The 17,379-nt window shown below is 31.5% G+C and overlaps 2 protein-coding genes across 2 annotated transcripts; both read left to right on the top strand.

Annotated features, from left to right (window-relative positions):
* Positions 1 to 4,117: 4,117 nt before the first annotated feature.
* Positions 4,118 to 10,637, top strand: LOC132284896 (bZIP transcription factor TGA10-like). Its single transcript, XM_059787041.1, has 11 exons — positions 4,118 to 4,545; positions 4,714 to 4,817; positions 5,463 to 5,542; positions 5,691 to 5,825; positions 5,948 to 6,016; positions 6,126 to 6,185; positions 6,317 to 6,394; positions 6,517 to 6,589; positions 6,777 to 7,048; positions 7,937 to 8,176; positions 10,313 to 10,637. The coding sequence occupies exons 1-11, from the start codon at positions 4,373 to 4,375 to the stop codon at positions 10,460 to 10,462; spliced, it is 1,434 nt and encodes a 477-aa protein (XP_059643024.1). The 5' UTR covers positions 4,118 to 4,372; the 3' UTR covers positions 10,463 to 10,637.
* Positions 10,638 to 16,408: 5,771 nt separating this feature from the next.
* On the top strand, positions 16,409 to 17,164 carry LOC132289072 (putative CCR4-associated factor 1 homolog 8). Its single transcript, XM_059789905.1, has one exon. It carries the CDS (start codon positions 16,409 to 16,411, stop codon positions 17,162 to 17,164), a length of 756 nt encoding a protein of 251 aa, XP_059645888.1.
* Positions 17,165 to 17,379: the final 215 nt, after the last annotated feature.

Below are 17,379 nucleotides of genomic sequence, written 5' to 3'. Positions count from 1 at the left end.
AAATATTTATGAACAAGCTAGTTACATCCCAAAATTTACATTATATCAAATTAATTATAAAATATAGTTTGTAAACAAAAGGCACCATGTTCGCAAAATGAACAAGTTATATTACCCTTCAAAGAGGAATAAACAATTTTATTGATTATGTGATAAATTTATTAATTGATAGAATTATTAAATATTAAATTTTATCAACCTCTGATCAGAAATAAAAATTTTGACATTGAGAAGTGATGGAGAAAATAATAATATATATCATCATTTTGGCACATCAATCTAGAATATGTTTAATAACAGAAATCAAATCCAAAACAAACTCAAGAACCATATAAAAAATAGGCAATGAAAATTATGGTGAATAGGCAGTGATACTTGTAATACTATATAATGTATACTAATTATAATAATACTATAAATTTGTTTTAAAGTTTAGGGGTATGAATTTCTTGCCACCAAGATAAAAAAAGAAAAAAAAAAAAAAAAAAAAAAAACTATCTACAATCATGCGGTCCAAAGTCTATAATTATTACCTTCAAAATAAAAAATAAAAAAAAGTCTTTAGTTATTGTTCAATTATTATGAGTAGTTTAGGACTTATGAGAATTTATTAGCAAATAAAGATCACATCATCTTAAATAATCAAAAGAGAGTAAATATAGTGTCTCCCTAGAGTCAATGATCATAATTGTCATAATAAAGTTGCAGTGTGAAGGGTAATTTTGTTCATTAAAATGATTTGAGAATGTAAAAATTATAAATTTATAATTTAATAAATCAATTCACAAGTCAAATGGCTATAAAATACTTTTTTCTTCATTTTAAAAGTCATTATTCAATGTCTCAAATTTGGAAGTGCTATTGTTCAAAAAGTGTCTAATAATTTTGTGAGTGAGCTTAACCCTATAGACCTTTTATGTTTAGTCATTATTTAAAATATCTAGTATTTGATTCATCAAAACTTGAGATTTAAGTTAATTTGGTATCCAAGATTATGCAACAGAGCAATACATGAAATGGATAAATGGTCTCTTAGTTAAAGGATATGTAATTTACAATGACAAGTGTGACTTTTATAACTATTGAATATATTTCAAAAGCATCTTTCATCTTAGATTTATAGTATTTGGTTAAATTCAGAAAAGAAAAAAAAATTTCGTGAGTGCAATTTACCCTATATAAATATATACTAGTATATAATTTCGTGTCTTTTTCTTTGCAGTTAGCTGACAATCCGTTTTTTAGGAGTAGTTGGAAGTCCCGGGGTTAAAATATCGCGGGAAAGGTGGGGGCCGGTCCGGTGTGGGTCCTACGTTTTGAATCAGACTTGAGATCCTTAATTCGCAGCCGTGCGATTCTTGGTTTGATTAACAATTGGTGGGTCCCATATCCCCAATTTCCCAGAATTCAAACCTGATACGTGTCTACTGGTCAACGGGCTCACCGTCTTCCCCTGGTGACAGCTGCCTCTAATAATGGTTTTAGAGCAATTCAGGACATAAATGCCCCTGGAGATCCGGTAACGGCTGCAGAATCCAGATGCTTCAATACTGCTCATCATCATATTTTATGGTGCAGTGTAGACGTGTCCGCTCCTTGTTGGGTTGACATGTCTAGGTCAAACAAAAGAAGCTTTTTCTTCTAGAAAATTAAAAACCATTTTATTAATCATATAATATTTAATCAAATAAAAACCAACTTGATTTGAAATATATTTTTTTCCGGCACTAGCAAAACAGACCCAAATTTTATGCATGTCCAATATTATCTGTTTTAACTTATTTTAACTAAATATGTCTATGTATAAATTATGTGTTTTTCTTGTATTGCTATGTGACATTTAATTTGTTGAACTTTAATTAATTCACTCTAGTCTAAAGTTGATGTTCTAGTAAGGAAATGGAAAAAGAAAGGTAAAAAGGAAAAAATAATTACTTTCCTTTTTACTATTTTAAAATTTCTTGTAAAATTCCTGTTTTAAATTTCAACTTCCGTCTCTTCAAGATCATGTATGTTTGGTGATTGTCCTACATTCTATAAGGAATAGAGATGGCTGATGTTAACTTCAATTATATACATAATGATTTTTTTTTTTTGTTTTCATCAAAAGCATTTTAGTTTGTGGGTTACATTTTTTATTTTTATTTTATTTTCTTATAGTATTATTAATAGATAAACAAAAAAATCCATATAAAATGCTTTTGATGAAATTAATATATATGAGATTAATATAATTAGCAGTACCATTATCCTCCACTGTGATGCTCATAACTAGCTTTCTCTGGCCTCCATATCCTATTAGCAGAAAAAACACTCTTATATTGTTGAAAAAACAGTAACGTGGCCAGTTGCCCATATGCATGCGTCCTCAGTTATATACGAGTCACTTTATGAATTGGACATATCGCGAGGGTAAAGGAGGGTGAATTTGACCTTCTAACCTTTGAACTCAAAAGTATTACTATATACCGAGTATATAGCTCGTAATATATATATATATATTTACAGGGAAAAAAAATCCTTAACGAGAAATTAGTCCTAATTAGGGACCAAAAGCTTTGTTTTAAATTTATCTTATATTCAATTCATTAAGATTTATTTCACATAGTTATTCCGATAACATTTTCTCAAATTAAATTACCGAAAAAAATATTTTCTTAAATTAATAGACAATTTTAATATTTTTTTTCTTGATCTTTCTTTTTTATTTTTTATTTTTTATTTTTAAGGAAATAATTTTTTGAAACATAATAAAAATATTTTGTTTATTATTCATAAATATAATGCATGAAAAATATACATTGTATTTTATGATAATGATAAGGGGTCCGTTGACAAATTCAACTAATTTTAAGTGAATAGAGGTTGATATTATTATAATGTTGGGAATATTGACGTCAGCCCAACTCTGCCACTCACTTAAATGTTATCTGACAAGGGCGAATTCAGGAAATGAGGGGTTGGTATTGAACATAAATTTAATTACACAATTTCATAAACAAATTTTTTTTGAATGGATTAAAGGGGGTATAATACTACTATTAAAATTCACCTAAGCCCCGTCTGTGTCCGCCACAGAATCCGACTATGGAACTCCAGTCAATTTCTATATTGTAACATGTTATGATTAATTTAGACAATGAATTTGAAAAAATTATTAAATGTTTTAGGAGGGTGGGTGCATAATTAGAAATTTGGTGAAAAGAGGGCATTGTTGGCAATTTATAAAATTTGTAATTATTTAGAAATATCTTACCAAAGTAGGACTTTTTGTTTTATAAAAAATTTATGGACTTATATAGTTTATATTCTTTGTTAAAGCAAGAGTGGTTAGAGTCCAGTTTATTTGTACAATAGTAGTATGTAAACATTGTCCAATTTCTACCCACACACACGATATTAGTTATTTAGAATATTTAATTATAATATATAACCAAGCTAAATGATTTATATTTACGACAACAATTGAACTAGTAAACCAATATTAAATCGTCCTCTTGCTGTGTTGATGTCTGATTGGATTATAATCCACACACAAAAATGAAATTTCCATGGCTAAATATCATAAAGTGTTAGTATATATGTATATAACCAAAAAATAATAATAATAAAAAAATAAAATAAAAAAAAAAAAAACAAAAAAACGGTCTTCTGAGTAAAGGGCACCTCAGCCGTCTACGTGTCGGTTCAAAGTTGCTTCAAAATGTCAAATGGTAATATTGATGAATTCAAAGGGCATTCCCGTCTTTAGATGGAGGAGACTGAGATGGTCGAAGAAGGAATCCATATGCAGTTTCCATACACCCTCGAGGATGATGGTTTTTATAATCTAAAAGCGGTTTCTTGCAGGTCTTCGGTGGTTTTGCCGAATGGAACGGTTTTAGAGAGAGAAAAAGATTAAAAACAGAGAAATTGTAACATAGAGAGAGAAAGAGAAAGAGAAAGAGAAAGAGAAAGAGAGCGACTGTTCCAACTAGACATGTTGAGACCGCCTTATCTGAAAAAGTTGGTTTGAAGAAAGTCGTCTGGTTCTTAGAGAAAGAAGATGAGAGCTTGAAAACGCTTTGTCTTTTGCCTCTTTTGCATTCAATTCTATTCATCTTTTTCCTCTCTCTCTCTCTCTCTCTCTCATTTTTATTCCCCTAGCTAGCTAGCGTACTCTCTCTTCAATTATACATATAACCGACTCTCTCTCTCTCTAGACTACCCATCCCTTATATATTGATTTATCATCGAAGAAGAAGAAGAAAAAAAATGATATTTCGTCAAAATTAAGAAGATCATCATCAGAAGCTAGCTTGCAGTTTGAACATGGGTTTTTCAGGAGCATCAGAGGAAGAGCGGAATTAAGGTTGTTGTTGGAGCTACTTTCATGGCGAACAATAGAGAAACACAAATACTAGACCATTCACACAACACTACTCCGCAGCAAAGCCAGCTATTTCAAGATCATCATGGACGTAATCATCATCATCAGCAGAGGATTTCATTCGGAATGATGCAATCATCTCCATCATCATCGTCAAACATTCCTGCCAATTTCATGTAATATTTGTTAGGATCAAAATAAACTAATCACCCTCACAAATACCCATATCGATCTTCACTTCTTTCTAGATTTCCCTCTATGTCACGTTTTTCAATTCTCCAAAACTCTTTCGTTCTTTCATTTAATCCTTTTTCTTTTCTTTTTCCCTTTTTGGGTTTGAGCAGAAGCAAAGACAGTACTGGAGCTTATAATGATTTGGGTGAGTTAGATCAAGCCCTTTTTCTTTATCTTGATGGTCAAGACCCCTCATCACTTCAACACCAAAGACGTGAGCTTTCTCTCTCTAACTCTCTCTCTCTCTCTCTCATTTTTCTCTAGTTTTGGAAATATAATTTTATTTGTTTTTGGTGCTCACTGAGATTCGTTTGGGAAAAAGGCTTTAATTTTGGGTCATGAGGAAAGTATGCAGGACAGATTAAATGATCTGATTGTACTTTTGTTTGACCAGATCATTGCAGAAGGCAAGGGAAAAGAAAATTCAAATTTTGAGAAAAATGATTCCCTCTCTGTGTGTGTGTGTATATATATATATATTTATGTATGGGATTTCATATTACACACAGTTATTTCTTGTAAATTGAAATATGCTTCGACCATGACATGTAACAAACTTGTGATCACGAATTTCTTGCGAATTTTCTGTGTACTGGGAAGGTACGATTAGCAGATTTTGATTCTTTTCAGCTTTTTTTCTCCTCTCTCTTTTTGTTTCTTCCTTTTCTTCTTCTGTTTGGTTTGCAGAGAGCTACAAATGCATGACCAATACAAAGTCTCCCTCATCTCTATATTGATTCCTTCTTTACTAATTATTATGTCTGTAGAACAAAATATTCTCTCTCTATACACACATATATACACACACCACATATATATGACTTTTGATGCTTAATTGTGTGAGATTTCATGTGTGCAGAGAGTTCTGGGATGAGGCCTCCCACATTAAACATTTTCCCTTCTCAGCCTATGCACGTAGTAGAGCCATCATCAACAAAGGTATATTTATTTATTTATTTGTATTACCGTTAAAATGTCTTATTTTAGCTAGCTTGTTGGACTAAGTTAATTACTTAATCATTCAATTCAACTGTTTTTTTTTTTTTTTTTTTTTTTTTTTAAATGGGTTTGTTTTGGTATTTGGTAGGCAGCAAGTGTTGGATTAGTTTCTCCTGCAACCACAGCTGGTTCAAAGAGATCATCTGAGCCGTCCATGGAATTATCCAACCCCAAAAACAATGATATTGCCTCTGGACATGATCAACCAGCCAAAGCTATCAAGGTACATGTCTATATATATATATATAGGAGTTATATGTATTTATACAATATAGTTCAAGATCTAGCTACTTAATTGTGGACTGGGATTCACAAATTTTTCTTAATTTTTAAATGTGCCCCCAGCGAGAAGGAAACCGCAAAGGTCCATTATCAAATTTAGAGCAGGAAGGACCCAAAACACCAGACCCTAAGGTGATAGAATAATGTGTGTGTGTGTGTGTATATATATATATATGAATGGTTGTTTTTCTTCTTCTGTATCTATATATGTTGAAAGTATTGATTTTGGTTTTCTGAACAGACATTGAGGAGACTTGCCCAGAATAGAGAAGCAGCTAGGAAAAGCAGACTTAGAAAAAAGGTCAGTTAAGAGAAAAAAAAACCAAGCTACAATTAGTTCTTCTAGTACTCAAACAAGCTAGGCTATTTAGAGTATTGTTAATCTACGTATTAATTTGACTACTTTGATTGATTTACTTATTTCCATTACAGGCTTATGTTCAACAGCTAGAGTCAAGTAGGATCAAGCTTACTCAACTAGAACAAGAACTACAAAGGGCAAGAGCTCAAGTGAGGTTTTCTAGCCCAACTAATGCAATTGATTAATTTAGAGAATTAATTAAATGTCTTCAACTACTACACACTTGTTATTTTATTATTTAATTTTAAAATTAAACTTGGTTTTGTATCAGGGTGTATTTCTTGGTGGTGCTCTTTTGGGAGGAGACCAAGGCCTTCCTGTTGGTATCAACAACATTAGCTCAGGTTTTTGTTCCAAACTTCATGCAACTACATATATGCACAAACACACACACATACATATATATATTATAAATACATATTAGTATATTACATCCTTGAATAAATATATATACCCCCCCTTTTTTTTTCTTTCATATATATTTTTTGAGTTTCATGGCTATACTAAATCTCACTGTACGTAATTAAGTAGATGCAGCGGTGTTTGATATGGAGTTTGCAAAATGGCTTGAAGAGCATCAACGAGTCATATACGAGCTGCGAGCAGCAGTACAAGAGCATCTACCCGAGAATGAACTTCGACTCTTTGTGGACAATTGCTTAGCACACTTTGATGAGATCATGACCCTCAAAAGCATGGTTGTCAAATCCGATGTCTTTCATCTTGTTTCCGGTATGTGGAAGACTCCGGCAGAACGTTGCTTCATGTGGATCGGAGGCTTTCGCCCATCTGAGCTCATCAAGGTATTTAAATTACACCCTATCTTCAAAAATATATATTTCTAACATTAATAAAAAGCCAATTTTTTTGGCAAGGTGTTGAGAAGTTGATCAAACATTATAAATAAAAAGTACGTTAGAAAAATCAGACGTAGTGGTTGTGATTAGAAAATGACAAGAGAAACATCAACCAAACGCATAAACCATATATATAAGATTAGGAACTAATAGTTAATGAGCGTTTAGAGTTCAAAGAGCCCAACCCTAATTAAAAGATTTTTTAAACATAAAATAAAGTTGTTTACTGATGATATATATAGGGTATTGATTTTCATAAATAGAAAGTTGAGCTATATACATAATGGTTAAAGAAGAAAAGGATAATTTTGATGAGATGTGTAGAGATATGATGAAGTAGTGCACGAGGTAGCTAGATAGGTATAAGACATGTAATTGCATGGTGCAATTTGTCGGTGCACTGAGTGTGAAGATTTGATAATCAACAGCAACGAATACGACATACGTGTATATATGGTGAAGTTTTGCATTCTAGGGTTTAGTTAGGTATCATTCCAAAGTGAGCCATAAAGTTATGTCCGTTACTACAATTTTTTGTGGGTGTGTGTGCATGTGTGTGTGTGTGAGAAAGAGAATATTCTTTCTTACACGGCTCTCTAACACTCTTTATGTCTTCTACCTCTTTCTCATTGATGAAAACAGAACTCTCTTGTTCTCATATTCATCTCTTGCTTTTGCTTTCTTGTAAATAAATATTAAACAAACCCTTTTGCGAGCTACTCATTTAAATCATAACAGATCCAAATAAATTTTAGACATACCTTAGAAAGTGGTTATATAAATTAATTACAATAACTAATATTGTATGTGTACGTGTTTATGCATGTGTGTTAGATTGTTGTGAATCAAGTAGAGCCGTTGACAGAGCAACAACTGTTGAGTATATATGGATTACAACAATCAACACAGGAGGCGGAGGAAGCTCTATCTCAAGGGCTTGAAGCTCTGAATCAGTCTCTCTCCGAGACCATTGTTTCTGACGCATTGAGCTATCCCGCTAATATGGGCAACTACATGGGCCAGATGGCCATTGCCATGAACAAGCTCTCAACCCTTGAAGGTTTTGTAAGACAGGTATGAAAAAATGCTATTTAAATACACGCACACACACACACATATATATATATATATATATATATATTTGTGCGCATGCATGTCTATATATCTAGAGAAATTATTATTACTTACATAGTTACATGTCTATATTTTGTGCGCATATATTCTATGCATTTTTGGGGCTCATATTTGGGCCCACGCATAAAGGTGGAATATTTTCCTACCAGGGTTGAGAAACCTACTCCAACAGATGACCTACTACGTACCCCATTTCAGAATTAAGGTCTAATGGATTAATCTATCTACTTTGGAAAATGGTCCTACACAATGGAAAGATAGTATCACAGAGCAGTGTTGGCGCTTTTGGTCACAGTCTGATCTCTATCGTTGATGAGTTGGATCAATGGTATAATACAATCAGTGACATGCATGCACATATCATATATGTACAAGAAAACCCACTGAAAAAAACAATCTTTAGCACATGTGGTTAACTTCAATTCAAGATAGGAAGCCAGCTGTAACCAAGAATCCCACCCTAGTGAAGTGAACAGAATTAGAACTAGAAAAATTTGTTAGGGCGGTTTTTTAATTTGTGGGAATAAATTTATGTAATAGGTTTATTTTTATAATTTTAATAGAGTTTTCTTTCTCAATTTTAAAAAATTTAAACTATAAAATGAAAAAAAAAAAAAAATTCAGGAGGGCAAATTGTAATTTTAGTGGAGACATTTTCATAATTTTTTTAAAAATTAAGGTCTAGAATGAAAATATAAAAAATCCGGTAGGTACCTCATTGGTCTTATGCTAGGCCCTTGCGTGATTCAAGTTAATAAATTAGACACAATAAACACCACAAAGTACATCAATGTTAATCACATACTGTAATGCATATTTATTTAGTTTCTTTTTTTAATAAAAATAAATTTTCATCATAAATTTATTGTGAAAATTGTGGAACTCGGATTCTGACCTCTCATTCATAAATTATTTGATAGTAAAGATCATGTAAATTGCATGTTTACTTGTGATAAATCGGAACCGCTACATAGTCCTCAAGCATGTGATAATTTTTCCTCTCACCATGTTGTAGAGCTTGAATGGAGTATTTTGGTACGGTAATATCAGGATCAAATATGGACTGATGCGTCAATCAATAATTAAAATAAACAATTTTTTACATTAATTTATTTAAATGTCAACATTCTTAGCCACTGTTTATTGAAATCTCTACAAAAATCGAACGTATTAGATCTTAGGCGCATATTTGCTTGACGTCATGGTCATTATAGTTTGACTTAAAAGGCAAAAACATAGACCATCCCACCATGGATAAATCATGAGGTTTTTCACTGTTGGTTACACTTTGACCAGCTTTTATGAAAAGAAAATTAATTTTAAAGCCGAAAGCTTTACACAAGTTCGATTTAAATGAAAGGGTATGCATAATTTGTCACTCAAATAATTTTTTTGGTGAGCATATTACACTTTTTAAAATTTTATTATCTACGTAGATTTTGTTCATAGACTTTTCCTTAAGTTTTTCTTTTGATAGCTAAATTATACACCAATATTCTATTATTCTCGTTTTAGAATTTTCAACTTTCATTTTCAAAGAACATATATCACTTTGGATTACTAATTGAGTTTTGATTTAGAGTACATGCATAAAATAATTATTAGAGCACGAGAATTTATATCTCCCAGTTGAATTTTACAAGAAGCTCAAATATTAAAGTCATAAACCTATCTCATATGGTACTCATTATTTGCTTAATCAAGTTCACCAAAACACACACACACATATACATATATGTATGAATGTATATGCCGGCCCCGTGATCAATTTTAAAACAGAATGGTCAAAAAGGCCCACATGCTACACCACAATTATCCAACCGTGCGAAGAAATTGCAAACAAGTTTCGCTTTCATGTTTGATATATTTTCCCCTTTCATTTTGACATTCTACCCCTTACCTACCACACAGTCATAAAAGTTGCAGGGCATTTCCGTAAACCCTAGATATATCTCTACTCATAACCATGTAGAACAATGAACAATTCATTATTACTGCCTAAATTTCCTGTAAATTTTCATTTCACACATGCATGAATTGTAATGTATTTTATTATTTGAATGCAAAAACTTACAGGCAGATAATTTGAGGCAGCAAATGATTCACCGGCTACATCAAATCCTGACGGTCCGTCAATCCGCGAGGTGCTTCCTGGCCATCGCTGAGTACTTCCATCGCCTGCGAGCTCTCAGCTCTCTCTGGGTGGCACGTCCCCGCCAGGAATAAACCAAATCTCGAAGAAAAAAACAGAACAAAAAAAAAAAAATCTACTTACCTTCATATCTTTTAATCTTTCCTTAGATTTTTATGGTTTCTCTTGTACGTGTCCCTTTCAACATAGATGTAAAGATAGACTGAAATCAAATAGATTATGATTTTAAAAGTAAATGTACTTTCTCTCTTTCTCTCTCTTAATTTTTCTTCTTGGCTATAGAAATTAAGAGAAGTTATGATTTGGCAGTCATTTCTGACTGAGAAATAGGGCGAAGAAGGAAAGCAATATATGGAAGAGGAAGTTACGTTTGGTGTTAATTTGGTTGTTTATTAGTGTGTGTGTGTGTGTGTGTGTTTTAGTGAGAGAAAAGACAAATATACATGTATGGTTGGATGTATGGACAAAGGAGAGGGTGGGTTTTAGGGTCAATTGTACATGTGGCCGTCATGTTGTTACATGCAGGCATTCTCTTAGATCATGACATTTGATGAAGAAGACAAACTAGCTTTTACATTGCTCTTGCTCAAGGAAATGGTCATTTTCTCTAAAAGACGGGTTAAAACTGCCAACTGTGTACGCTAAAACATTTTGAATATTTTGTGGGTGTCAAAAGCTAAACCTAAGTGTGGCGGTATTGTCCGATTAATAAATGACCAGGCCTTATTCTTTGGTTTAAATCTTTTCGTTAATTAATTTTTTTCTTTTGGGTATTTAAACTTATTTTTCTTGTAAATGTAAATTGCTTAAATAATAGAAACAACCCTCTAGTATTAATTAGGTTCAAGTAAAATTAACCTCTCCAATCATAAATTTTGATTTTTTTGCCATGTTTAATATTTATTTATAGTACGAGAAAATGTCCTTAGAAAGTTCACAAATGATATTTTAACTATATGTTGAATTAATAAAAGTACAATGGGTATAATGGTCAATTATTACATTTGGGTCAAACTCAAAACTGAGAGGGTATGTCAATATTATTTTTGAAATAATATAGAAAGTGCCTATTATTTGGAAGGTAAATATAATTATCTCTTTGTTTACTTATTTAATTACAGAGTATTTATTTTTATGAAACTATTTTTTTTTTTTTTTGGTAGTGCAAACTTCAAACAACTGAGAAAAAAGTTGGGTATCGTAGATAGGTGCATATATAGATATACGAAAACAATAATGAACTTCGAAGGTTTGAATGGGTAGGTAAAGTATGTACTGGAAAATATATGCACAAAGATGATGAAAAAGTAGAAAATGTTTAGCATATGGTTCGTAGTTGGTACGCAGTTGAAAATTTTCGGGCAGTTGGTAATAAATTCAAGAGACATTACTTTATTTTTTATTTTTTTTTCTTCCCGGGCTTTAAATTTTCTTTTAACCTGGAACACTATGGTATAAAGAATCCATATGCGTTGCAAATACACACACACACACACACAGTAACAGTTTGCCTTTCTTTCTTTCTTTTTTTTTTTTTTTTTTGGTTTCAGATACGGGAAGTTTACAGTTTGGCCAAAAGATCTGTTGTTCACTGATTTTTTTTTAATGAAAAATCAACGTATCGAGTTTACAGTTTGCCATTTTTTTAATTTTAAATTTTAACAAGGTTTATTGGGCCGAGTTTACATTTCGCCCCAATAGATCCCTTGTCCACTGGACCACTTGTACGAGTTATATAATACATCCCAATTGATCTATATTCTTGGTGCAAACTTGATATTGCTTCGCCATCACAAGTGAACAATTTTTATTTATTTATTTATTTTTTTTGACAAATTAGGCGGGAGGGGGACTGAACATGACACACACTTAGGGAGTTGGGTGTTCTACTAAAAAGGCGGCATATCCGGACTACTTTGCCCGAGGTGCTTGGCATTACACCAAATTTAATATTAAACCTGACTTTAATACCAACTATAACGGATGGACATTTATTAACTGCTGATGAGTAAAAAATTTAAAATTTAAAATCGAATTGTGACGGGCCTAATCCGTTACATAAGGTTACTGACTAATACCCGTAAGTGGAACAACTGAGTATAGGTCCAAACAGGTCACAAGTGGAAGTGTGGAAAAGAATACACATAAGTCAAGTTGAGATTGGATGAAGAAAGTAATCTGATCATTCATGGAAGTTAATTTGTAACTGATCCAAATTCAATCCAGTCACGAACTTGGCCCAACATTTCAATTTAAACTAAGGCCTGCATTTATAATGTGGGTTCAGGCTAAATTACTTAATTTAGGTAGTGCAGTTTTAAACCCAAATGGGCAATATAAATAATACTTTAGTAGGTACTAAATATTAGGGTAAATTACATTTACCTTTTTTGAGGTTTGGGCAAATCTCACGCAAATGAAGCGTTTAAGATTTATTACTTTGATCACCTTTGAAATTTGGCCCACCTCTCCATCAACACTTAGTAAAAAAAATTCATAAAATGACCAAGTTGCCACACTCAAATTTTTTTTTTTTTTAATATATTTAAAAGATATTTTGTAGGAGAGGGTAACGGTGGTAGATAGGAGAGAGAAAGTAATAAGAGAGATGGGATATAATAATATATATTTTTAGATTTTATAATATATATATTTTGTATTATAAAAATATATTTCTTATGAGAGCATAATTGACTTTTTATAGTATTAACTATTAAGGGCAGTCAAAGTAATAAATCTCAAATACTCCATCCATGTGAGATTTATCCAAATCTTAGGAAAAATAAGTGTAATTTACTCTAAATATTAAGCGTCAATTGGTTAAGATAGCGAAAAAAAAAATCCTTGTTGAACATATTGATTTTTTTCTTTTTTTTTTGGTACTAGTATTATAGATATTCTATTTATAGATGCATGTCCATTTTCATTTAGTTTTGATATATCTTCTAAATTCTAATTTTTTATTAATATGAACTATTTTCAACTTTGCGACCTGTTAGATATCAAGTGGTTAAAATAAAAAACTTGAAATCGTTAATCTAATAATTACAATTATAATTGCATGATTAAATAAAATTATATATATTATCATCAATTTTATTATTTTATACAACTTATTTTACTGGGCTAACTCCCCCTGCATTATCTTTTACTGGGCTAGTCCGTTTATATTAAAACACTCAAACAAAAGTAGGCCCAATCCTTAACTCAAACTAGGCTAGGCAGCAATTACTTCGCGGCCCATTAGGACAACTCTACCGCTCACTAGACAGTGCCCAAAACCACATTCTTTCTCTCTCTCTATACAAGCATATATGTATTGTTTTATCTGGTTTTATGATATGCGAAAACTACTTGCGGAACTGCACTTCTTAATTGGGAGTTAAGACAGAGTTTCATTTCCCCTATATATGTGCTCAAAAGGTTCGATCATTTTCCACCTGCATATCTTTATTGCCAGACTCGATGGCCGTCAACAATCATCTCCTTGCCTTCGTTTATCGCCTTTGATCGCTCCCGGCTCGCTTTCGATGAAAGATATATATATATATATATATATATATATATACTTTTAATATATATATACTTTTAGTCATAAAAAAAACAAAAAAAACTTCAGCCTAATAGAAATAAAATACTTGTAACTAAATTAGTTTGGTACATATATATAAGTTACATAGAGTTAAAACTAAATTAGTTTGGTACATACATATAATATACATAGAGTTAAAACTAAATTAATTTGGTATATCTAATATACGTTGAGTTAAAATTAAATGAGTTTGGTACATTTCAGTAGTTGAGTCCAAAAGTCATGAGAAGTCTATATATATATATATGAATTAAATTATAATTTAAAAACTTGTATACATAAAGGCACTAAACTAGTTTTTTACCCAACACTTTGCTACTAAATACTATATATATATATATATATATATATATATATATATATATATATATATATCACTCTCATCATTATTAATTGTGGAAGGAAAAAAAATAAAATAAAATTTTAATTTTGATATAAAACTATATACAATTAAATCAGTATTTACATGATCTTATAAGTAATTTACAAAAGAATGAAACTCACTTGTTGTAGAAGTTTGTGGAGAAAGTGAGGAGGTTGACATGGGCATAATAGGAAACTAAGATGTGAAGGCATCACTTTCACGGGAAAGTAAAATTTTGGTAGTGTTTTATGTCAGAAAAATTTTGAGAAAAATTAGACAGTTGCAAGAAAATTACTATCTTAAAAATTTTCTTTTTTACGCTAACCAAACTCCTAAAAAAGTTAGATATTTCCCTTTTCTTTTCCTTTCTATCTACTTCATGCTAACCAAACAAACCCTTGGAGTATTCCGAGAATTATTTTCCTAATTTAAAATGGTATATGGATGGCACCTTCACCACATGCAGCTTCACTAAATATCACCTGCCGTAACACATTTTGATGGGATGACTTCCTTATATGGGCTTCTTCAAAGTTGTAATGGATATCCAAATCTAGCAACTATATCATGTTCGAATTGACTTTAGCTACCTGTGTATGACCACTTACGGAGGAAAACGAATGTTAGATTGTTTGAAAACTCAAGCTCCTATGAACTTTAAGAGTATTCAATTTGAAAATTTAAAAAAAAAAAAAAAAAATTTAAAATAATTTAAAATTAAAATTAAAATTCTTTTTTTTTTTTTTTTTGATAAGTTAAAATTAAAATTCTTTTAAAATTATTATTTTTATTAGTTCAGAAAAACCATAAAATATGAAGAATGTATGCAATTCAATTATTTCACAAAATATTAACAATAATCAATGCATGATAATAAAATACAATATCTAAAACTTTTTCTTGGACGGGGAGTGTGTGAGTACCAATGAAGAAAAAAAAAATATTTAATTTAAAATCACAAATTATAATAATAACCAATAAGTAAATATAAAATAAGATATACTAAAACAAAAACAATCATGTATACGATTTATTATGTGATACATCATATATTTAACATATAGTATATTATAATAAATGAAAAATATTAAATAATAAATCCTATATGTAATGAAAAAATATAATGAATTATAATATTATAATTTAATATTTACATATTATATAATATAGATATGATATATAACAATATAAATTAAATAACATTATAAGTATAAAATAAATAAATAGATGCACAATAAATCATAAATATTATTATCTCAAAAAACAATTTATAATATTATATAATATATTATTATATATATTAAAACATTCAACACATAGCAGACTAATCCTTAACTCAATGAGTGAATGTTGCTCTACTGGACTAGTAATTACTCAGTAGCCCATAAGAACATCTCTTTTCCTGGGTAGTAGTAATAACTAAAGGCCGGCCCAATCCTTAACTAAAGCTGGGCTGGGATAGCAACGCATTAGGACAACTCTGCTCAGGGACAGCGCCGCCACGCATATATATATAGATTTAGGTATTATTTTCTTAAAATATACGCGAGGCTGCACTTGTATGTATAGTCCAAAACTACTTCCATGTTAGTACATATCTTGATACTTAAGTCAGAGTTAAGTCATTAATTTCCCTATATATGCGTTCATTTTCGATTGCACTAGCGCCTCTTTCGGAATTACATCCACCGCCGGGTTGGAATTCTATTTCTTGCTGCTTGCTAGAAACTTTCTTGGATGGTACGCACTCTCAAACAAGAAGGACCATTTAGAACAACAAATACTGCTGAGCAGAGTCTTCTTTTAATTCATTCCAAAGGTAGTTGATCTCTTCTTTTTAGATCTTCCTTCCTATCTTTTGAATCTCCCAGTCATTTTCCGGTTTTCCATTTCTCTTCTCCGTCAAGGGAGGAAAAGGTTTTAATAACACGTACGGCTTAATTTCTCTTTAACTTCTTCATTAAGAATCAAGACATCATGTGGATTAAAGAAGTCTGGCAAGGAAATTTTTTACCAGAAGTATGCGTTCTTGATAAGATTATGCATCGCTATTCGTTTGTAGCCATGGATACGGAGTTCACAGGTTTTTTGCATGTGCCGTCAAGAAATGCATCCGAAGATGAGTACTACCATGATCTCAAGTATAATACCGATCGTATGAGGTTGACTCAAATTGGGTTTACATTGTTTGATGACGAAGGAAATATAGGAGGTACCTGGCAGTTCAACTTTAGAAAGAGTCCAGGTGTCAGTTTTAAGAAGAATCAGCGTGGAGGATTGAATTTGGAAGGAGTTGATATGAATTTATTTGCAGCAACCTTCAGAAACTTGGTCAAATCCCATCATGGTATTAAGTGGATCACATTTCATGGCTTGTATGATATGGCTTACGTACTCAAACTGGTAACCGGGAGTCCTTTGCCAGATTCACCCATGGAATTTATTGAAAGCCTTGGTAATATAGTCGGCCGTGTTTATGATGTGAAGTATATCGCCAAGTATTGTCGAGGGCTATTATGTGGAGAGATGGGTTTGCAAAGAATGGCGAATATGTTGGGAGTATGCCGTTTAGGGATTGCACATCAAGCCGGTTCAGACGCCTTATTAACGGCTTGTGTCTATTTGGAAATGAAGGAAGTTTATCAGTTGATTGAGGAGAGATTTGAAGGCTTCTTGTATGGGGTAAGCACCAAGATCGAGATGAACTACGAGCTAGTTACGATTTGTTGTCCATCACAATATCTCCAACATCTTACGCGTTGCTCGCCATTTAATTCCATTTGTGTAGGACTTAACCAATTGTCTATATGTAATATATGAAATAACTAGCAAGGTTGTTGAATTCTTTGTATATAATTGCTACAGGATCATTTAATGGATCGATCAATCAGTATTCTTGCATTTGTATGTTGTTTTGAAAATTTTTGTAATACTCACAATTATTTGTATTCAATTGAGATGATCAGTAAAAACTTCCAAGTTTTATCAAGTTTAATTTTCTTAGTTTCTATTTTTAATTTTCTTTCTTGATTCTA

Source organism: Cornus florida, unplaced genomic scaffold (genome assembly GCF_030987335.1).
Source record: "Cornus florida cultivar Cherokee Brave unplaced genomic scaffold, ASM3098733v1 CherokeeBrave_3.0.0_Hap2_Chr02, whole genome shotgun sequence".
In the NCBI taxonomy this organism is placed as follows: Eukaryota; Viridiplantae; Streptophyta; class Magnoliopsida; order Cornales; family Cornaceae; genus Cornus; species Cornus florida.
Note: the sequence above shows the minus strand (reverse complement) of the source record. Positions and strands in the feature narration are given on the sequence as shown.